This window comes from Bos javanicus, chromosome X (assembly GCF_032452875.1).
Source record: "Bos javanicus breed banteng chromosome X, ARS-OSU_banteng_1.0, whole genome shotgun sequence".
Classification (NCBI taxonomy): domain Eukaryota; kingdom Metazoa; phylum Chordata; class Mammalia; order Artiodactyla; family Bovidae; genus Bos; species Bos javanicus.
This window is the reverse complement of record NC_083897.1, coordinates 105,178,542-105,202,685: the sequence shown is the minus strand read 5'-3', so window position 1 is coordinate 105,202,685 and position 24,144 is coordinate 105,178,542. Positions and strand designations below refer to the sequence as shown.

At 45.0% G+C, this 24,144-nt stretch overlaps 1 protein-coding gene across 1 annotated transcript; it reads right to left on the bottom strand.

Moving 5' to 3' along the window:
- Nucleotides 1-24,144, bottom strand: CXHXorf38 (chromosome X CXorf38 homolog). Its single transcript, XM_061410415.1, has 7 exons — nucleotides 21,784-24,144; nucleotides 21,482-21,616; nucleotides 15,006-15,125; nucleotides 13,098-13,247; nucleotides 11,479-11,652; nucleotides 2,281-2,443; nucleotides 1-1,842 (listed from the first exon to the last, which is right to left on the bottom strand). The coding sequence occupies exons 1-6, from the start codon at nucleotides 21,997-21,999 to the stop codon at nucleotides 2,303-2,305; spliced, it is 936 nt and encodes a 311-aa protein (XP_061266399.1). The 5' UTR covers nucleotides 22,000-24,144; the 3' UTR covers nucleotides 1-1,842; nucleotides 2,281-2,302.

Genomic DNA, 24,144 nt, shown 5'->3' with positions numbered 1-24,144 from the left:
TTGGTTAGTGAATCAAGATTTTATTTGATCTCAAGTTTTACTACTTTATATCTAGAAACTATGAAACATTTCATGAAGTTTCTTAGTTTGGTTGTGGGGTGTTGCAAGATGAAAGAAAACTGCAACTGTATTACTGAAGTCTTCTAAAGGTATTCCATGAAATGAAGGGAGAAAGAAAAAGCAAGACTGAAGACCAAATAGTAGCATGAAAGATGAAAGCAGAAAGTTACAGGCATATGTGCATTCATCCAGGTTTTACACAATTACATTCGATGCATTTTAATGTAAAAACTCACCAAATATATCCCCCACCCCCATTCCCTAAAAATCACATCCTTGATGGGCAGCTGAGTAAGCAAAGGAGCAGGGCTTCACTTGGGCTCGGACTGGAAGCACTTTCTCCAGGCAGTGGGGAATGTGGCAAGTCTGTTCCTGAAGATCCGGGGGCAACATGGCCTAGCTCGGCACCGCTGTGCTTTTGTGCTTAGTCGCTCAGTCATCTCCAACTCTTTGCGACCCCATGGACTGTAGCCCACCAGGCTCCTCTTTCCATGGGGATTCTCCAGACATGAATACTGGAGTGGGTTGCCATTTCCTTCTCCAGGGGATCTTCCCAACCCAGGGATCAAACCCAGGTCTCCTGCACTGCAGGTGGATTCTTTACCATCTGAGCTACCAGGGAAGCCCAAGAATATTAGAGTGGGTAGCCTATCCCTTCTCTAGGGGATCTTCCCAACCCATAAATCAAACCGGGGTCTCCTGCATTGCAGGCAGATTCTTTACCAGCCGAGCTACAAGGGAAGCCCACTGGCTTTGGAGATGAGCAGACGTGGGGGAAGGTGAGGGTAAAGCTGATCCCACAGACCACTGCACACAACAGGCTAGGGGTTTGCAGTTCAAGAAACAAATAGGACAAAGCTGAAAGTGGATGACTTTTGGGGTAAGAGGAACAGAGTGAACTTGTGAAGTTGCTGAAAGAAAATGATGTCTTTGAACTTCCATAAGAATGTTCAAATTTCCTCCTTAAATTTCATAACAAAGGACCAGGCTTGGTCAACAATGTAATGAATATTTACATTATGAATACCTCTACACTATCAGCTGACCCTTCTGTTAAGGAATATTCATCAAGCACACACGGACCACACCCTGCGCTCAGCACTTGAAATAACTGAACAGAAAGAGCTGTGATACCAGCCTGGGCCCTCCCCCTAAGCTGTCAGTCAAGTTACTGTGTTCTCAGCCCAGCTCTCTGTCTTACCGTCTCAGGCTACCAGAAACGGGTACTCACAGTTCTGTACTAACTGGAAATGCTGGCAAGAAGGAAGGATTTCTATCTCAACATCAATACATCACAGCCCACCCATGGGCATCCTCATGATTGAGACTTTGAGGCAAGAGTGTGTGTGCCAATGGGCAGAGAACTCGGCATGGCCCTTCACAACAGGCCTGGCTGAACACAAGTCTAGTTACTGTTGAAACAGTTAGAGTTTTAGGACCAGAAAAGAATGTCACCTTTTAAACAGCAACACAAAATGAAAAACAAAACCTGAAAAACAAACTACAACAAAAAAAAAACCCTGGATGATAGCAAGTTTGGTACAAGAATATCTAATATTTTTTGGTTGGTACAGATAACAACACGAAGCTTGTGAATGTTAAAAAAAAAAAAAAAAAATACTCCCGAAGAGTCAAAGGAAAGTCCAGGAAAAGACAACACAAATCCCTTTTTGTTTGAGTGGAGTACTCAGGATAGTTTTTCCTTTTGCCCAGAAAAGGATGCCTGAGATGGAAGCCTGGGCGACTTTCACAGAACACGCCTGATCTTTGTGGAAGGTCGACCTAAAATAGAAGAGAACATTTAATTTTCTTCATGAGGGAAAAAAGCAAAACACTGAATACCATTACTTTAATGAGCTTTTCTTATGAAAAGTAACAAGTTGCCATTATTAACGTCACAGCTAAGAGCAAGGCATCACTGCTATCATTTTAGGACTGAAGCGCTTTTTGATTGTCATAAAGTTGATGCATGTCAGGCTAGCCAAATGACTTCAGGTATACTTGACTAAACAAAGCTGGCAGGGAGTTTATTTTGAATCAGTTCAGATGTGAGACCCATCAATTAGAAAGAGCACAAAGCTCTGTGTTCTTTCTTTCAAATAATAAGGACACAGTGAAACTTCAGACCTGACTATGTGTGCTATGGCCTTACCTAAGGGAACAGACATCAAAGAGAAGAGGCCATTCAGTCCTTATTTAAACATCATATGCTTAACTCACCTCAGGCCTTCCCTCCAGGTGTCTACACCCCAGGTTCCTTTGAATCTGGTTTTAGATGCTGTTGACGGAGGCTGTCTAGCTTCTGAATATCTTCTGTCAGACCATTTCTAAGATCCTCATTGTTTCTTAGAAATTCTTTCACCACTTCCAGTTGGTTTAAGATCTGTACGAAGAAACCATACAATGCACAGCTTAGCTAATTTTATAGCAGACTTGAAATTCAGATGAAAAACTTACTAGCTCCAAGACTGAGTCCTGTTCCTGTGTCTACCAATAGCTGGTTTGGGGATCACACAAGGGAGTGTTTACTTGTCTCCTTAAAAATTTTTGCTTTTAGGGGTTAATATCCAAAATATATAAAGAACTCATATGATTCAATAGCACAAAAACTACCCAAGTTAAAAATGGACAAAGGACCTGAACAGGCATTTTCCGAAAGAAAACATACAAATGGCCAACAGGTACATGAAAAGGTGCTCAATAGCACTAATCATCAGCGAAATGCAGGTTAAAACGACAATGAGGTATCACCTCACACCTGTTAGAATGGGCATCCTCAAAAAGAGAGAACAGATGCTGGTGAAGGTGTGGAGAAAAGGGATGCATGAGCACTGTTGGTAGAAATGTAAATTGGTTCAGCCACTTTGGAAAACAGTATGGAGGATCTTCAAAAAATTTAAAAAGGAACTACCATATGATTTAGAAATTTGACCTCTGGGAAGGTATTTGAAGAAAATGAAAACATCATGCTGAAGAGATATCTACATCTACATGTTAATAGCAGCATAATTCACAATAGCTAAGACAAGGAAACAATGTGAGTGTCCATAAACTTACGAATGGATAAAGAAGATGTGGTACATATACACAATGGAATATTACTTGGCCATAAAAAGATGGAAATCCTATCATTTGAGACAATATGGATGGACCTGGAGGGCATTATGATAAGTTAAATAAGTCAAGCAGAGAGAGATAAATACTTCATGATCTCACTTATATGTGGAATCTAAAACAAAAACAAAAAAATCAATTCTTAAGAAAAGAGACCAGATTTGCAGTTACCAGAGGTGGGCATGGGTAAGTGAGTAAATCTTAAGTGTTCTTACCACAAGGTAAAAAACATGTTTTTCCTTTTTTGGGCATCTGTATGAGATGATGTCATATAAATATAGGACGTCCCCTAGAAAAAAATTTTTCAAGATTTTTTTTTTTTTTGGCTGTAAAACTTCCTGAATAGGTATATACCTATATGTGTGTGTGTTATATACATATATACATAAACATATGTACATATGTATACATATACACATATACATAAATATGATATTTATGTACATAAAAAAATAAAATGAAGCCCTTTCATCTTGAATTTTGTATCCATTTATTATAATTAAATATATATACACACATACATACGAGGGCTTCCCTGGTGGCTCAGTGGTAAAGAATCTACCTGTCAATGCAAGAGATGCACATACATACACATATATGTACAGACACACATATACAAATGTATACACAAACACATGTAAGTGTACACACTCACACATATAGAGCTCTTTCATTTTGAATTTTGTACACATGTATGAGTATTAAAAATGTCTACATATGTACATTTATTATTATTCAGTATTTATAAAATATATGTGTCTATTCACTAGCAGTAAATATACTGGTACAAAATTCAAAATGAACACAGGGTACAAGGTAAAAAGTTGGTTCTCTTTCACATCCTGTCCCCAGTCACTCAGCTCCTCTTAGAGGTGACCACAGTGAAGTTTCTTGTATCTCTTCCAGAGATACTCCATGCATTTACATGTGAACACATGTATATATATGTGCACACATTTTTAAAATTCCAGTTTTACTGCGATATAATGGGCACATACACATTTTACAGAAACACAAATGGCAGCATATTAGACGTTATTCAACTGATTTTTTTTTCTGTATCAGAATATAAAGACTGGCCTCGTTTTTTTTATGGCTAAACAGTTTTTTAGTTATGGATGTTTCGTATTTTAACATATTATTTCAAGCCTTCTGCTAAGAGAAATGCTGCTGTAGTAACTAACCTGGGACATGTGTCATTTTGCATAAAGTGACAGGTTATTTGTAGGATCTACTTTTAGAAGCAGAATGGAGTTTTAATTAATAGAGTTTTCTGTTTTAATGTTAATAGATTTTGCCAAAACTGTCATCTCTAGAGGTTACAGCAATTTAAACTCCCATCAGTAACATACTTCCTGACATTTAAACGTAATATAATTATGTACTCTCAAAATAGTACCACAGACACGTTTTCACTCAGCTTATCCCAGGATACCCTCAACTGGTCACTGTGCTTATTACAAACAGGAACGTTATTAATCTTTTGGGGTGTGGTGAAATTTTTTTTAAATAAGGGACCCCCAATTCCAAACTAGGTCAAAATGATCAAAAGGTGATGGAGTACCCTACTCCTAGCAGAGTGGTGGTTCTTGAATTTTAGAGATGTACACAATCGATTCTGTTGCCGGACATCTAGAGGACCCAAGCAGGCGCCAGGTTATTGTGGCGTGAGAGAAGGAGGCAGGCAGATGCAGAAGAGTGGCTGCCAGAGATGGGAGGGAGGGGAAGACTGGCAGGGACTTGGGGCCAGGATGAATAGGGAGCAAAGCTGAGGTCTTCCGCTAGGTTACTAAGTAGATGGGGATGTTCCCTTCAGCTGGAGCTGGGTTTTTGGGGTTTTTTTCCAATTTATTTTTATTTTTTGGCCATACATATGTGATCTCAGTTCCCTGACCAGGGAACGAACTCGAGCCCCTACAGTGGAAGCGCAGAGTCTGAACCACTGAACCACCAGGAAGTCCTAGCTGGAACTGTTTATTACATGGCTAGAAACAAGCCTACAGCCCCTGAAAGACTGCTGTTGCTGTTGTTGTTTAGTCGCTAAGTTGTGTCCAACTCTTCGTGACCCTATGGACTGTAGCCCACCAGGCTCCTCCATCCATGGGATTTCTCAGGCAAGAATACTGGAGTGGGTTGCCATTTCCTCCTCCAGCAGATCTTTCTGACCCAGGGATCAAACTCGCCTCTCCTGCTTGGCAGGTTGATTCTTTACCACTGAGCCACCTGGGAAGTCCCGCCTGAAAGATGTGTGCTGTGCTTAGTCGCTCAGTCACGTCTGACTCTTTGGGACCCCATGGACTGCAGCTGACCAGGCTCCTCTGTCCTTGGGAATTCTCCATGGAAGAATACATGCCCTCCTCCAGGGCATCTTCCTGACTCAGGAATCGAATTGGGGCCTCCCACATTGCAGGAGGATTCTTTACCAAGTGAGCCACCAGGGAAGCCCCTTAAATAATAAATTTGGAAGCCATAGAGATGTGCAGTGAAGCTTATATCAGTGGTATTATTCACAGTGGACATTAGTCACGGTGGGTACTGTGCTGTTAGCGCTTATTGCCTGTGCCAGGCCCTCTAGATGCAGCCCAGGGTCCTGCCCATTACTGCATTCCCATCAGATGCCTGAGACCATGCTGGCCTGGTCTGTGCACTAAGATGAACTGAGGTCCTCCCTCCCCAGAGACCTTCTCATTTGATGTCTTGAGAGCTATGATCCTTTGTGCTGTCACCTCCTGACCCTCTCTGCTCTTGATATGTGCTTCACAGAGATGATTATTTTAGCTTGGGGGGAGGATAGAGACAAAAGGAGTTTTTTTTAAATTATCAAGAATGGGGAAGTCTTGTGCACCTTTATATGTTAAGTGGGAAGAGGAAGTAAAGATGGAAAAACTAAGTATTAGAAAAGTTATACTTTTCTAATCCAGGTATACCTGTGGCGGATTCATTTCGATATTTGGCAAAACTAATACAATATTGTAAAGTTTAAAAATAAAATAAAATTAAAAAAAAAAAAAGAAAAGTTATGGAATGCAGTTGGACAGACTTGGGTATTGAAGCCCAGCTCTGACTTTGGGCAAGACTTGACCTCTCAGAGCTTATTTCCATATATGCAAATATAGGATGACCATACATTTGCCAACCAGGATTCTTGCAAGGATTAGATATAATCTACTAAAAGCACATAGCACTACATCTGGTACATTCCTTCCTTCTGACAATCATTGAACAAAAGCATCGTGAGAGTTAAATGGATGACTCAGAAGCTGGAATAAAGACTGCCAAGGAGAATTATCAACAACTTCAGATATGTAGATGATACCACTGTAATGGCAGAAAGCAAAGAGGAAGTAAAGAGTATCTTGATGAGTGTGAAAGAAGAGAGTGAAAAAGCTGGCTTAAAACTCAACATTGAAAAAACTAAGATCATGGATCCAGACCCATCACTTCATGACAAATAGATGGGGAAAAAGTGGAAGCAATGACAGATCATATTTTCTTGGACTCCAAAATCACTGCGGACAGTGACTGTAGCCATGAAATTAAAAGATGCTTGCTCCTTGGAAGAAAAGCTATGACAAACCCAGACAGTGTTATTAAAAAGTGGAGATACCACTTTGCCAACGAAGATCCATGCAGTCAAAGTTATGGTTTTTCCAGCAGTCATGTACGAAAGTGAGAGGTGGACCATAAAGGCTCAATGCCGAAGAATTGACGCTTGTGAATTGTGCTGAAGACTCTTGAGAGTCCCTTGGACTGCAAGGAGATCAAACCAGTCAATCCTAAAGGAAATCAATTCTGAATGTTCATTAGAAGGACTGATGTGGAAGCTGAAACTCCAATACTTTGGCCACCTGATGCGAAGAGCCGACTCGTCAGAGAGGACCCTGATGCTGGGAAAGAATGAGGGCAGAAGGAGAAGGGGGCGACAGAGGATGAGACGGTTGGATGGCATTACCGACTCAATGGACATGAATCTGAGCAAACTCCGGGAGATGGTGAAAGACAGGGAAGCCTGGCATGCTGCAGTTCATGGGATCGCAAAGAGTCAGACGTGACTGTGTGACTGAACAATTCTGAGCCTACTATGTGCCTGGTAGGCACTATTCTAGGCAAAAGACGGTTAGTAAGTACTCTCAGCACTTAAGCCAAAACCCTTGCACTTGTCTTTGACGCCTTTCCTTCTCTCACACGCCATGTGTACCCCCCCTTCTCATCACCTCTACTCGTCACCCGTCCACCCTGGCCCGAACTACCACCTCCCTGACCAGGTAGCTGTGGCAGCCTCCTAACATCTCTCTAGTTCCATCTTTGGTCCCCAGCCCCGCGTCCTCTACCTGGCGGCCAGTGCTCCTTTTATTGTCCTGCAGCGTTGCTGCCATCTCAGGAGGAAGAGCCTGGGTCCACCCAATGGCTCACAAGGCTTCCCTTCTATCTGCTCCTACCACACTCCCCCTACGCTGCTCACATCACTGTGCCCTCGGCCTGAATGCTCCTCCAGATCTGCCACCTGTCCCCATTCGGCCACTCCTGATCCCCACACTCTGCTCCACACAGTCCTTCTCCTCTTTCTAAATGCCCCATCATTACGTATTACATGGACCGTTTACCATCTGTCTCTCCCAAGGGGACCTTTGTTTTGTTCACTGATGCACACCAAGCTTCTAGAACTGTGCCTTGCACACGTCAGCACTCACTCATGAACTAAATCTGGACTTTAACGAATGGAATGTCAATTACATCCTTTCCCCGCCTTCCTCGACTGCATTCTGTTGCTGTCCTTGCTCCCCAAGCTTCCCTATGAAAGTGGCTCCCCCACCAGGGTTTAAAAAATCAGTAATGATTTTAAAGAACAAACATGTGGACACAGAGGAGTAAGGGGAGGGTGTGATGAATAGGCGAGTAGGACTGACATATATACACTACTGGGTGTAAACCAGACGGCTAGTGGGAAGCTGCGGTATACAGCACAGGGAGCTCAGCTCGGTGCTCTGTGATGACCCAGAGGGGTGGGAAGGGACAGTGGGGGTGGGAGGGAGGCTCAAGAGGGACAGCATATATATATATATATATATATATACACACACATAGAGCTCATTCACTTCATTGCACAGCAGAAACTAACACAACACTGCAAAGCAATTATTCTCCAATTTTAAAAAAAGGATGTGCAAGTTCTTTACATGTTTGTTAGCCACTTATGGTGCTCGACGTTCTTTCACTGAACTTTGAGCCCCGGAGATCCTAACGAAGCAGGTGTGTGTGAAGGGCTCTTGGGTGGCACCTGCTGCTCCCACTTGGCTCGGAGGTTAACCACCCTAGCCCTGCAGCTTTAACAAACACCAGAAACATTCACCAAGAGTCCCATGCTCATAATACAACCACTGTATTTCTTGATTCCTTACTGCACGTTTTCTCATATTTTAACATCTCAAATGAGACTGCACTTTACCATTCGTAGCACGAGCTTGCATGCTAAGTTGCTTCAGTCGTGTCCAGCTCTGCAGCCCTATGGACTATAGCCCTCTGGGCTCCTCTGTCCATGGGATTCTCTAGACAAGAATACTGGAGTGGGTTGCCATGTCCTCCTCCAGGGGTCTTCCTGACCCAGGGATTGAATCCGTGTCTCTTAGTCTCCTGCATTGGCAGGTGGGTTCTTTACCCCTAGTGCCACCTGGGAAGCCCACCATGTATCTTACAGTAAATGAACAGCATTTTTTTTCTTTGAAAGTAACTGAATTAGTGATGTGTCATGCAATTCATAGTGTTTTACAGTCACTGAAATTTGGTTTATCAAATCCTCTGACTCTGGAGACTAACCCGAAAGAACGTGAATAATCATACATAGTGCTATAATTTCAAAAGAAGTCTGTTCCACGCATCGTGGATAGACAACCTGTAGCTTCTGAGATAACGTGTCAATCAAGCCAAACTTACATTCTGATCAATTGAAATATCAAAAGAAATGCCACGGTCTACTGAACAGAAAGCATGAAAAATGAGAATTTATCACCCCTATCTAGAGACTTTGGGACCCAGAGGACAAGTCAATTAACCCCAATTTCCTCTCTGTGAAATGGAGATAATGAGGGGTCAAAATTTCCAATTGCTAGCTCCTTGATGACATGACAGGAGACAGGATAACCACTGCGTGGCATGTGGGAAGGCAGGCTCAGGGTCAGAGTGGGGTGACCCCTGGGCCAGCCCTCATGCCCCAACCCTGAGGCCTCTCACCCAGCAGCACTTGCTCCTCAAGGTTGCTGTAAAGCAGCGAATTGCCAGGGTCCCTTCCCACTCTCAACTGGCAGAGACTCCTGGTTTCAGTGTGTTGCTACTGATGCATTTTGCTCTTTGTTACACAAACAGGAAAAGAACTGCAGCTCCCTCAAGGAAGAAGACAGAATTTCTGATGACTTGGGGTCCATGAGCCTGAGCCCCTGGTTTTTGTCTGTTGGCCGACTTTGGGGGTTAGTTCTAATGGCATTTTCAAATAAAGCCAGATGAAACAGACGGATTTAGAAAATAGATTTCACAGTCTTATTCACCATCTTAAATACCTATTGTGTGCCACGGTGGGGGTGCCCCCAAACCAGTGGTATCCAGTCCCTGTGCCAAAGGAGCCCATCAAGCTGAGTGAAACACCTGGGTCAGGGTCGGGCAACTTAACAAAGGCACATGGACCAGCACGGAGCCTGGCCTCAAAAAGGAGTACACGCTTTGTATTAAAACATGCTGTGTTTTATACGACAGCCTGGATGGGAGGGGAGACTGGGGGACAATGCGTGCGTGCTCACTTTAGTCACATCCGACTCTTTGTGACCCCACTGACTGTAGCCCGCCAGGCTCCTCTGTCCATGGGATTCTCCAGGCAAGAATACCGGAATGGGCTGCCATGCCCTTCTCTAGGGGATCTTCCTGACCCAGGGATTGAACTTGCGTCTCTGTCTCCCGCATTGGCAGGCAGGTTCTTCACCACTAGAGCACTTGGGGGAGAACAGATACATGTATATGTATGGCTGAGTCCCTTTGCTGTTCACCTGAAACTATGATAACATTGTTCACTGGCTGTATTCCAACACAAAATAAGCAAGTTAAAAAAAAAGTAAAGTTCAAAATCAGCCTATTAAAAAAATAAATAAACCACGCTGTGTTTAACAAGGTAATCAGCAAAACTACTTTCCTTGGACAAGGTGGAATGGACAGATAAAATGACCTGTCCAAGATCTCCTGGGAATCTGGAATTCTAATCCAGCAGGACATTTCTAAACCTTACAACAATATAATTCTATTATTGTTAATTTTTCTTAATACCTTGCCTGTAACAAAGGAGATTCCTAGCTACTGTACTTGAGACCCTCATTAGCCTGCAGTGTCCAGAGATAGAAGCCTTATTGATCCTTCAACCTTTGCCACCTCCTGCTGGGTCCAAGAAATCTCACCGGCAACTACAAGCTTTGCCCGGCAGTGCCTCCAGAACTTGGCTCGCTGCCTCCTGCACACCTCTAGCTTATGTCCTTTTTCTCTCATCCTCACACAACTGCAAGAGCCTCTTGGCTTGTCTTCAACCTCTGACTGCACCAAGACTTCACTTTGCAAAAGCCATTATCTAATCTATTTCATTTACTCTCTCTTGCTTTAAAACCTCTGTTGGTTGCCAACTGCTTTGGGGGAATAAGGTCCAAACCTCTTAGTGTGGCACAGAAAACCTTTCAAAATGCGGCTTTGACTTGCCAGACCACCCTCACACCTGACCACACCTCCCTCCCACACTGCCTCGTCACTGTCCAGCCCAGGCTAGTCTTTCATGCCTTGGCAAGTGCTGTTTCTTCTGCGAAGAACACTCTTCTGCTCTTGCCAATTTTCCAAACTCTGATTTGATTCTTAGTCCCAGTGATAGACAGGGAGGCCTGGCTGCAGTCCATGGGGCTGCAAACAGTCGGACACGACTGAGCAACTGAACCACCACCACCACCACCACAACCCAGTGAAACAGCATCTCTCAGCAAAGCTGGTTTTGCAACCCCTTCTCCCCACCTTGACCTGCAGAAACTCCCCAGAGCCTGAGGCTCAGGATTCCGTGGTCACCCTTCCTGTGGTTTTCCACTCGGTGGCATCCAAATGTTTGCTGATCAAGTGAAAATATTTAAGGGTAACAGTATTTTATGCCAAAAGAATATTCATGTCTGGAAATTATTTGACTTATCAGAAACATAACCGGTGACAAGTTAAAATGAGCTACTCTTCCCCCCTGGGGCCTTTCTTTGCTTTGTTTACTCACATAGAGGATACAGTACTTTTTTTTTTTTTTACCTCTTCAGGCAACACCTCTTGTTCTTTTACTTGAAGATAGAGCTCTTGAAGTTTTTCCTTTAGTAATTCCATTTCTATCTCGTTTACTTGGCTCTCACTCAGGTAAACTCCTTTGTCACACCCATCTCGCTGATCTTCCTCAGGGATGTAAACAGCCCAGTCAGATGTCAACAGCTGTTGGGTTACCAAACGAATAGATGAACTGAATGGAAAATATGTTTAAAAAAAAAAAAAGAGAGAGAGAGATATTCCACTGGGTTACATAAACGTGAAAGGGAAAGTCACTCAGTCATGTCCAACTCTTTGCAACCACATGGACTATACAGTCCATGGAATTCTCCAGGCAAGAACACTGGAGTGGGTAGCCGTTCTCTTCTCCAGGGGATCTTCCCAACCCAGGAATCGAACCCAGGTCTCCTGCCTTGCAGGGGGATTCTTTACTATCTGAGCCACCAGGGAAGCCCAAGAATACTGGAGTGGGTAGCCTATCCCTTCTCCAGGGGATTTTCCTGACCTAGGAATAGAATCCGGAGAAGGCAATGGCAACCCACTCCAGTACTCTTGCCTGGAAAATCCCATGGATGGAGGAGCCTGGTAGGCTACAGTCCATAGGGTCGCTAAGAGTCAGACACGACTGAGCGACTTCACTTTCACTCTTCACTTTCATGCACTGGAGAAGGAAATGGCAACCCACTCCAGGGTTCTTGCCTGGAGAATCCCAGGACGGGGGAGCCTGGTGGGCTGCCATCTATGGGGTCGCACAGAGTCGGACACGATTGAAGCGACTTAGCAGCAACAGCAGCAGGAAACGAATAAGGGTCTCCTGCATTGCAGGTGAATGCTTTACCAGCTGACCTACCAGGGAAGAATTTATAATTAAACATTGTTCACTGGATCCATTCTAATACCATCCTGTGACCACAGAAAAGCTGCTCAGATGAATCACAATTCTGACTTCATGTCAACATGCTTACATTCTAAACATGCTTACATTCTAAAATTTTGTTTAAATCTAATAAGCTTTAAATTCTAAATAAGTGACTGTGAACTGTACTATATGATGATCTTTTACTTTTATCTAGCTTATTTCACTTTTTCTATTTCATATTCAGTACTCCATTTGATTTAGTTTATATTTTCCAATTTCTCCATGTCTTTGTTTTTTGATATTCCTTCTGAAGCATTGGTATACATATATATATAAATAATATGTATAATATATACATTTTAAGAAAACTTATGAATAAGAAAACTTATGAATTTTAGTTTTATGAAAACTAAAAACTTTATGACATTTTGATTCCACTTGTTTGACTTAGTATGAATAGAATGCTAGATTTCTAATTTAAAAAATAGATATGCAACAAGTAACAAAGGTTTACTGTATAGTACAGTGAACCACAGTCAATATCTTGTAATAACCTATAATGGAAAATAATTTCAAAAATAATATACATGTGTATGTATAACTGAATCATCTTGCTGTGCACCTGAAACATTTTACGTCAACTATACTTCAATAAAATATATATATTAAGAAAAATAAATAAATAAGTGGCTGCGGATCCTTTTACCTCCCCTTAGTTCTTTAGGCCAGAACTGCTAAATGTAATTTTTACCTGTTCTATTTGGGAGTATACCGCCACAATCTCTGGGATATTTTTGAATTCATTTAGAAAATTTTGGATCTTCATCTGAAAATCTCGTAGCCATACAGAAGATACTTTCATCTCTGAAGAGTGCATGATCTCGTTACGACACTTAATCACCTACAGAAAGACAAAAAAAAAAAAAGAGAGAGAGAGAAACCTTCAAAACCCAACAGTGGGGTACACTGAGATTCTGGAGCTCCAGAGAAAAATCACAGAAAGGCCTTGTTCATTCTAAAATCCACAAGTGTGTGGCCTGCAGGTGTTGCCAAGGCTTATTCAACCCCTGTCATCTGAAGACTAAATTAATCAAGGTAAGAAATATAAACAAGTGTACAACTGTCCTGAGTCCTTGAACTCTTGGGTGAATCTCTCTTACACAATCCTCCAAATGCCCTAACTTAAAAACACCTGCCAGGGTTTCCGTAGTGGTTCTGTGGTTCAGAATCAGCCTTGCAATGCAGGGGACACTGGTTCCATCCCTGGTCTGGGAAGATCCTACATGCCTCCATGGTGATGGGCATGGGCAGCTGAGCCCATGCCCTTCAACTCCGGACCCTGCATTCTGAATCCCGTGACTGCAACAACTGAGCCCATGCACCATAACTACTGAAGCCCTAGAGCCCACGCGCCACAAGAGGCCACCACAGTGAGAAGCCCACACACTGTGACTAGAGAGCCCCCGCTTGCTGCAACTAGAGAAAAGCCCACACAGCAACGAAAACCCAGCAGAGCCAAAAATAAATACATAGTTTTTAAAAAACCTGCCAAAGAGCAAGAGTATTGGCTACTGGCTTTAAGAATACCCAAAGGCTGAAGCAGACAATGCAAAAACCTTTTTAATATGAATATATAACTCCTGCCCAGTCTTCCACATTCTTGATGAAAAGCTATCAAAGGGGTCAGTTTTTTATTGTGATAGTTTTTGTCTTTTCTGATGGTAAAGGACTCTCAGTCCCTTTGGCTGCTGGCATGCTAGCAAAATATACATGCATTTCTGCACATATTATAAATAATCTGTGTGCGCCATATATACTTTTTAATGATCCTCAGAGTAACAAATGCACCAGAGCTGTCCTCTGGTGACACAGAGACAGCTGAAATCTCCCAGAGGATGTCTGACAAGCACAGTGATCTGTTCTGACACTGTTTATCCACTAATGTTTATGTTTTCTTTAGGTCAAGGTAACTTGGTCTTGCAACTGTTTACACTTCCCTGGTGGCTCAGATGGTAAAAAACCTGCCTGAAATTTGGGAGACCCAGGTTCAATCCCTGGGTCAGGAAGATCCCCTGGAAAAGGTAATGGCTACCCACTCCAGTACTGCCTGGGAAATTCTATGGACAGAGGAGCCTGGAGGGCTATAGTTCATAGGGTCGCAAAGAGTCAGACACGACTGAATGACTAACACTTTCACTTTCAACTTGGTCTTTCAACTGTTAGCCAATGAGATTGAGAAGGGCAGGACTCAAATACTGGCATCCAATGGAGAGAATGATGCATTGCTCTGTATTTGTTTTTTTAATATGGGAAATTACTTTGCCTCAGTTTATGACAGAACAGGTAGGAGAAATTTGAGGTTTGCCAGTTTAGCGACACACAGTACAATGGTAAGTTGTTTAACAACTTGGGAAAGTTCAATCAGGGAGAGTGGAAGGGTCAGCTGCTTTCACACGGGGGTTCCGGACATCACAGCAGGTACATGTGACGAGAGCGCCGCTCACCTCTCAGCAACGCCAACGGTGGACCTAAGTCCAACGCTACTCTGTGCACCACTGTCTGGGGAGAAGACCGTGAGCTCCACCCACGTGGCTACTTTAGCAACACAGGGTGTGGTTCCTGCTTGGCAGCATCTGCTTGGCAATCTGAGGGTTCTTACCTCTGTGACTTTTCTTCGATCAACCACAAAGTGATCACAGGAGTTGATGAGATTCAGAAGAGCAACTGCGTCACATTCCTCGGGTCCCGTTTTGTCTGCCAGTCCTCGGGGCATGAAGGCCTGCAGCAGGGGAGGCCCAAGAGGCTCATGAGTCTCCTCCAAGCCAAAGAGACATCTATCTACACAGGGCTAGTGGAACAAAAAAACGTTATCTGCCTGTTCCCCCAGGGACGACTGAAACTCTCTTGCTGAAGTTAAATTAGAGCCTCATGAGTCCACAATGCAAGTCGGGAAACAGTGCGGCAGCCAAGCCTCAGCCCAGGGCAGTAACTGAAGAGCTGCTTTATCTGTCCCCCTGCTAGTAGAGGCACTTCCACACCTGACCTAACTGTCCTTTCTTAATGGCATACAAACAGGAGGCAGGCGTAGGAAGCAGGCTTCCCCGGTGGCTCAGTGGTAAAAGAATCTGCCTGCAAGGCAGGACACTGGGGTTCGATCCCTGGGTTGGGAAGATTCCCCTGGAGAAGAGAATGGCTACCCACTCCAGTGCTCTTGCCTGGAGAATTCCCATAGACAGAAGAGCCTGGCAGGCTACATTCCACAGCAGGATGCAAAGAATCAGACAGGACTGAGCATGCATAGAAAGAAAGGGGTAGAAAACACCCTTTTTTTCCCCCTTAAGTTTCAGTGGCTGAGTTGTTAAGATAAAACTAATAGTTGCTCCAAAGTGAAAGTTCAGTATGGTGGTAGAATGTGAAGAGTTTGGGCTTTGGAATGTGACAGAGCTGGGCTGCAAAACACTCTTCTGTCACCTGTCAACTGCGTGACCTTGGGCTAGTTATCTATCCTCGGATCCCTCATCAGTAAACGGGGGATAACTGTCCTCATCTACCTTGAAGGATGTTTCAAGAATTAAATGAGTCAATGCGGGTAAAGCACTTGCATGGTGCCTGGCACATGAGGATGCTGCTGCTGCTAAGTCGCTTCAGTCATGTCTGACTCTGTGCGACCCCATAGACGGCAGCCCACCAGGCTCCCCCATCCCTGGGATTCTCCAGGCAAGAACACTGGAGTGGGTTGCCATTTCCTTCTCCAATGCATGAAAGTGAAAAGTGAAAGTGAAGTTGCTCAGTCGTATCTGATTCTTCACGACCCCATGGACTGCAGCCTTCCAGGCTCCTCCGCCCATGGGATCGGAGTGGGGTGCCATTGCCTTCTCTGGGCACATGAGAAAACACAGGCCACAAATGTTGGCAATTATGATGCTGATGGTGCAAGGTAAGCAGAACCTACATAGGCATTACAGATGGAGTCCCAGGGTGTGAGATACTAGATACAACAGAACGGCCTCATTCTAGCATGATCTTGCCTTTGGTAGGATTTTATGGTGTGGACCCCCAAACTGGTGTTTTAACAAGGCTTGGGTTTACTTCTTTCCTGAAATATTTCCAAATTTACGTCTGAATGCACCAACTTTAACCAAGCCACAAAAGAGTACATTCCTGCTAAGGGACTAAAAGAGATGACATATGAAAAATGACTCACAAAAAGAACTCTAAATAAAGAGACCTGCTGCCTTGACTACAAACACGTTTCTGTAAGCAGGCAACCAGCCACTTCCTATAGTGCTGCTCATAGTGCTATTTTGAAAAAGGCAAGCGGCAGGGGCCAACGCCCAGCAAGGAGAATCGGGGCTCTGTTCCTGATAGTGGTTGAATGACACACCCTGGCCTCACACGACTGAGAATTTGTATACTGTACACTACATCAAAGTGTCAGTTGCTCAGTTGTGTCCGACTCTGCGACCCCCTGGACTGTAAGGGACTATAGCCCTCTAGGCTCCTCTGTCCATGGAATTCTCCAGGGTATCTTTCCGACCCAGGGATCGAACCCATGTCTCCCACATCTCCTGCACTGCAGGCGGATTCTTTACCATCTTAGCCACCAGGGAAGCCCCCGTCACTGTCTCTATCTTAACAGACACTGCCATGTCCCAACCCACTGAAAGAAGTTGATTATGGATGCTGCAAATGTTAACCAAAAACTTAACTAACGTATCACAGGCCAATTCATTTGAAGAAATGATGAAATGGAGAGGAAACGAAGAAAAGAAACATGGCTGAGAGGGCCATCCAAAGTGAGAGGGGCCTTAGTTGACTCAAGACCAGGCAGTTTCTCTTGCCCCTTACAAGGTATGTCCAGTCTGGCATTTTCTCACCAAAACAAACCTCCACGTGAAGGTTTCTCCACATGAAGGTTTTATTCTAGTACTTTTTCGCTTCTTCGGAACCAGAAGCCAATGAGGAGGCTCCACTGCCTCCCTGCCGCTGACATCTGTTTCTTAAAATGGCATCGACCACTGCTGCCTTCCAAATGTGACAGGCACAGGGTGAGAAACACACTTGATTGCCTCTCACTACCCACTCCTGAAGGGCTTCCCAGGTGGCACACTGCTCTAAAGAACCTGCCTGCCAGTGCAGGAGACATAAGAGACCCAGGTTCGATCCCTGGGTTGGGAAGATCCCCCAGAGGAGGGCATGGCAACCCACTCCAATATTCTTGCCTGGAGAATCCCATGGACAGAGGAGCCTGGTGGGCTACAGTCCACGGGATCACAAAGAGTCAGACATGATTTAGCATGCATGCATGGACCCCCTTCTGTCTCTTCACTGAGTAGTAGGAGAAGAGGCTGGAGAAATAAACAGGGGCTAGAACATGCTGGGCCTTACTGGCCTCAACATGGAGTCTGGAGTTTATTCTAAGGACATCAGGAAGCCATCCAAGGATTTTGGGCAAGCGAAGAAAAGTGATCTAATTCCCACAGGAAGACTGCACATCCTCCATCAAGGGTGAACAGAGCAGCAGAGGCAGCCAGGTGGGAGGCTGGCAGGAGAAGGGGTCGAGAGCCGTGACCTAGAGAGGGTGAGGAGGATTCCAAAAATAATCTGCAAGTACAAATAAGAGGGGGAGAGAAGGGAAGAGATGAAGCAAGAATGATTGTAGGTGGTTGGTGGTGGGGCATGGGGACAGGCTGGGAGGGGGAGATGAAGAGTCCAGCTTGAGAAGACAAAGTGCCCAGGAATTGAGGAAGTGAAAGAGTCACGTAGCAGAGATGGGCCTCTGGAGTACAGAAGAGAGCAGAGAGCTGTTCTGTTGGCAGAAATATATTTAATATCTCATTCCACAGGCCTGAGCAATATCCACCCGGGGAGGAGAAGCAGGGGACAGAAGAGGCCCAAGGAAGGCTAACCGACATTCAGAAGGAGCCTGAGGAGGAGGAGTTGGGGGGACAGGAGGATACTCGGAGAGGAAGATGTCTCACGGCCGGGACTGTTTCAAGAAGAGGAGTGGCCGACAGTGTGGTAGTGCTGAATATCTGAGAGGCAGGAAGGAGGAGGCTGGAGAGCTGAAGGTCACGTGTGCCCCTGACAAGATAGATGCAGTGGAGGGGCAGGGGTGGCAGAAGCCAGGGGGTAGTGGGTTGAAGAGTCAATGGGACTGGAGGAAAAGAGAATTAGGCATAACGCACTTTTTGAGAGGTTCTACTGGGAATACATATGGGAGGCAGTTAGAGAAATGGGGAGACAGCAGAAGGGAATGGATAAGGGGAGCTTTCATTTCTTTCTACAGTTTATTTTCCAAGTGTTTATTCAATTTTTTTTTTTAAAAAACAGCTTTACTAAGATGTAATTCATATACCATATAATTCACCCATTTAAAAGTATACAGCTCTTTGCAATGACACGGATGGACTGTGAGGGCATTATGTTAAGTGGAATGTCACAGAAAGACAAATACCACATGATCTCACTTATACCTGGAACCTACAATAAACCCCCAAACCCGAGCTCATAGGTGCAGAGAAGGGACTGGTGGTTGCCAGAGGTGGGGGAGGGTGGAAGAAGGGGGCAAAATGGGTGGAGCAAAAGTTACCAACTTCCGGTCTTAAAATAAGGAAGTCCTGGGGATGTAGTATTTCAAAGTTGCTAAGAGAGTAGGTCTTAAAAGTTTGCATCAGAAGGAAAAAAAGACTGTAACCACACATGGTAATGGATGTTAACTAGACTTATCATGATAACCATTTTACAAAGCATATATCAAATCATTATGTTGTATGCTTGAAACTAACTACACCTCATTAAAAAAAAAAATGAAGCATTTACAGTTCACTGGTTTTTAGTATATTCAAAGTTGTGCAACCATTGCCACAGTTGATTTTAGGACATTTTCATCACCCCCCAAAAGAAACCCCCTAGCCATCAACTATTGCCCCCTCTTCTCCTCCAGGCCCTGGCAACACTAGGCTACTGTCTGCCTCTATAGATTTGCCTGTTCTGGACATTGCATATAAATGGAATCATACACTATATGACTGGCTTCTTCCACTTAGCATGTTTTCAAGGTTCAAGAAAAGATATAGCATGTATCAGTACTTCACCCTCTGCCCCCATTAGTATCTTTATGTTACAAATACTTAATTTCTTTTTATGGCTAAATAATATTCCATTGTCCGGACAGACCACATTTCGCTTATCCATTCATCAGTTGATGGACATTTGTGTTGTTTCAACCTCTTGGCTAGTGTGTATAGTACTACTTCTGTGAATATCTGTGCACAGGTTTTTGGGCAGCTGTGTGTTTCAATTTCACTGGGTATGTACCTAGGAATGGCACTGCTAAGTCATATAGTAACTCTATATTTAATCTCTTTTCTTTTAAAAAACTGAATAAACCAAGGCAATACTAAGACTATTTGGACAGTGATGAGAGTAAGCTGGCAGGTCAGAAGAGTAGATAACTGGAGACTCAAAGTCGTTGGGCAGGTGGGAGGGGATAAGGTCCAACACTCAAGTGGAGGGACAGGGCGGTAAGAGGAGAGATGCCCTTCCTCCTTTGTAGCAGAAGGAAGATGGTGCACGTGGAGATAGGTTGGTAAGTCTGGTAGAAAGACGAGGAAGCACATATCTGGGGCTATCCATAAACTCCAGGAAGCGAGAGCAAGATTAGAAGCTGGGATAGAGGGTGGAGGGAAGGGCAGTAACAGCTGTCTCTGGGAAACAGGAGCCTATGGAGAGACAGAGCCAGATGGCAGGGGCTTGTGGGGAGCTGGTGATTAAGAACTGAAAGTGAAACTGATCAGCTCCCTTGGAGCTGAAGTAGAGGATGCTGTCAGGAAGGCTGGAGTTGGGGCCTGGCCAATGCAGAGAAAGGAGAATAAAGGCCGAGAAAACTGCAAAGGACTAAACAGAATTATGGACCATGGAATCTGGGCTAGCCGAGGAGACAAAGGACGTGGGGAGGGCCAAGGCTGATGGGGACTGGGAAAGCAGGGGAAACCTCAGAGCTGTGAACATTGTATAGGGACAAGGGGCTAAGCTTGGGGTGGGAGATATTAACAAGTGTGCCAAGAGTAAGGAGGCTGCTTGGCAGCACAGCTCTCTGTGCTGACACAGCCCCAGATGTGAGCCTGCAAGTGGGAGGCTGAGGTGGATGAAATCAGAGGATGCTCAAGCGGGGAGTCTAGAAACTGAGAAGATGGGGTTGGAAAGGTCTGCGGGTGACAGCAATGGAGGGGAAAGAGTGGCACAAACAGGTGGCAAGGGCTTCAAGTGGATTCTGAGGGCATGAAAGCAGCAGCTGAGGGACCTTCACTCTACACCAGTAAAGGGTAGAGTTTTAAGTCTTCTCTAGGTAAAAGAAGCTGGCAATTCTATGGCAGCAACAAAAAAAAAAAAAAAAGAGAGAGAGAGAGGAAGAGGGTTAATGATTGCTCCGTGATAGCCAAAAGTCTGCGAGTCACTGATATAGTCCAATTTCCTCATTTTTGAGGTTAGGGAACAGAGGCTGGCCCAGGGCTGCACTTCTGATTCCGGCTTCCCAGGCACCTCCAAAGGTGAATGCAGGTTCGGAGGTGACTTCGACGGGCCCCTCCCACCCCCTACTGGGCTTCTGGCAAATACCAAAAAGTCAAAAAAATTCCTCCATCTGCCCAGCTAGTGAGTCACAGCGCCAAGACCTAAAAACAGGCCTAATAACCCCCCCCTTCTATCTTGCTGCCTACCCCAACCCGCCTCCCCAAAGTTTTATGCCTTAGCTGCGCACTCACGGTCCTTTCTATCTTTGCCCCAATTTTCTTTTATTCTGCCATCTTCATGGCACCCTACAGACAAAACGAGCAATTCAGGAAGCCTATTCTCATAAACGCCTTGCCTGCTCTTTCCTCTGTGCCGGTGCTCAGGATGCTCGCTCCACACCTTGCCCCAGCTACACCTGTTGAAATCTACTTTACCAAGCTGCGCTGGGTCCGATATAAACAGCCCTGAACCACCTAGACACTAGACCAAAAGCCCAATCTCTCTCTCTGCATCCGCTTGTGAGGCTACAGCTTCCATAGAGACCGGACAGAAGCCCCGGGCTCCAGGTAACGCCTACCTGGTAGGCCAACTCCTCCTACCCTCCCGACCGCAGATGCTTACCTTGGCCACCTCCCAGGCGTCGACCGGCCAGAAGGCCGGCCGGCAGTTTCCCCAGTGGACGTCTCCATTTCTGTTGGTGTGATGTTTCAAAATCTCCCGTTTCCACTCTGCGCACACCTGACACTGAGGCTGAAACTACAGGAGGCGGCGGTGAGGAGGGGCCCGGGAGGGAGGGGCGGCATCTGGGCTTCGGAGCCTCGGGTAACGCGGTCGGTTCGGCTCCGGGGTGGGCACGAGACACTGCGCCCAGGGAAGGGGACGGGGTGAGGGGCGACGGTCAAGACCACGGGCCAGGTGCTCACCTGGCGGGCGCGAGGGCTGCACCGCGAGCCGCTGCTGCAGGCGGCGCGGGGGCCCAGGCCGGGGGCGGCGGCGAGCAGCCTGCTGTGGAAGGCGAGCATCTCGCGGCCGACGAAGCCCTGCAAACAGCCGCGCAGCAGCAAAAGACAGTGGCCCGCTTTCACCCAGTTCTTATACTCGGCGCAATTGAGGCGCACGGCCAGCTCAGAGAGCACCATGTCCAGACCTGGCCAGCGCGGCTACCGGGTGAGGGGCGGGGCGGACTGCCGTGCGCAGGCGCAGAAGCCTGGGAGCGCCGGAGGCAAGAGGAGCCTTGGGCGTGGCCCCGCCCCCTTCCCGTGACTGGGTGTCCTAGTTTCCGGGGCAAGTCGGCCTCACCCCAGTCTTAAATGACAGCAGACACGTAAGTTCTTTGTCTGGTGCTTGCCCAGAAAGCCTCTACCTAAAACTGTCTCCCTCTTCTCTGTTCCCCCAAACTGAAACCTCACCAGGCCCGACTTTAGCTCCCTCGAGCCTGTGCTCCAGTTCTCTTACTGTAAAGCTGTAGACGGTGCTCGGGCTTCCCTGGTGGCTCAGACCGTAAAGCGTCTGCCTGCAATGTGGGAGACATGGGTTCGATCCCTGGGTCGGGAAGATCCCCTGGAGAAGGAAATGGCAACCCACTCCAGTACTCTTGCCTGAAAAATCCCATGGACTGAGGAGCCTGGTAGGCTACAGTCCATGGGGTTGCAAAAAGTCGGGCTCGACTGAGACTTCACTTTCACGATGGTGCTCAAGGCCCAGTTCTTGGATTACATATGTTCCTTGTGTTATATAGTTCTAGAAAGTTTACTTAACTGGATCCTAAACCTGCAGATTGACTGTAGCAAATCTGGACATTAGTTAAACTTGACCGCTGGCTGTCTGGACCGCGCACTTGTTATGTGCCTGCTGTGTGCCAAGGTGACACAACGCTCAAAAACTTCCGCCATTGGGCCACCTAGCAGAGGCAAACAGGACACCACATCACCTGGATTCTGGAGGGCTGCATCGTCCCAAGTGGGATGAGGACTTCTTCCACTATGGTTCTGAAGCATCGTTCTTAGATGATGATGATTTTGGTTATATGATAGCTGGAGCTCCTTGCATAGGGTAAGCTAAGTTCCAAATCAGTGCTGTAAGGGTCAGAAGGCAATGGCTTGTCAACTCCAAATGACAAGAAGTCATCTCAATTTTAGTTGCTTTTAGTGAGCTTCTTGAGCTTGGAAAACATGTTAAAATTACATGTAGTTAAAAGGCTCTGAGGGAAGAGTCTAAACATTTGAAGTCTTCCCCTGACTTTGTTTCACAGCAAAGTGGCAGTGTTTAGGAGTGCTAGCTTTGACTCAAAATGCTTCTTAGCTGTTTGATCTTAAGCAATGTTGATCTGATCTCAGTCTCTGGGCCTCAGTTTACTCATCAGAAAAAGGAGGCCTACCCTGTTGGGTGGTTTTGACAAAGACACTGAAATAGAATAGTGCCTGGAAATAGTAAGCGCTCAGTAAATATTATCTATTATTTTATATTGAGCTAAATGTGCCCTTTCAGTCAGTCATTCCTGGGCAAGATATTTTAACAAATCACTGGCTACCTGAAAACGGAGGCAATTTATAGAAAACTGTGAGCACATCAGTCTCCTGGAATTGTGCAGTGCACAATGCTGCTCCTGTTGCTGCTGCTGCTAAGTCGCTTCAGTCGTGTTCGACTGTGTACGCTGGATAGCCTCTAATTTTTCCTTAAAAACCTCAATATTAAATCCATCCCAATTAAATTTAAAATCATTTCCTTAGACAAAGTGTCCATTTCCATTAAACCAAAGGAAGAGGGAAATTCCACAGGGTACAATGAAATATACATTAACGTTTCTCTCTTTCTTTTCCTTAAATTACCTGAATATAAGTTCTCTTGTAGTTTCCTGTGTATGATTTTATATCAGGAACACTTTGATGACAGTAAATGATTAAAGTAAAATGTAATAGGTATTTCTTCTGGGGAAGAAACCATGAAAGGAATTTCTTTTTTATGTTGAAATTGGATACAAATTTATAGTGGCAAAATTTTATTTCTTGAAGTTATCAAATCAACCATGATCCAAAAAACGACTAACAAACCATTTAGTATCCTTGCTTTACAGGTTACTGTGCTAACTGCAACACAGTAAAGTTATTAGTGGAATTTAAATTCAAAATCATGTATATTTTAGTTTATGCCTGCACTTAGCTCACTCAGTGTTAATTTTCAAACAAAAGGTTCAGCTCTTGCTATTAATAACTTGGTATGTTCTGATGAAGTTTTTGCTTTCTTCCTAATTCTGAAAATACTTACACATTCTGAAATGGCATTTC

Bases quoted from the DNA above. Each gene is read 5' to 3' on its own strand.
- CXHXorf38 (XM_061410415.1), bottom strand. From the start codon at position 21,999: ATGGTGCTCTCTGAGCTGGCCGTGCGCCTCAATTGCGCCGAGTATAAG. The intron at 11,653-13,097 runs GTAAAAATTACA...GTAACCCAACAG, and splicing joins TATACTCCCAAATAGAACAG to CTGTTGACATCTGACTGGGC. The intron at 2,444-11,478 runs GTAAAAAAAAAA...TTCTTCGTACAG, and splicing joins AAGAGGTGTTGCCTGAAGAG to ATCTTAAACCAACTGGAAGT.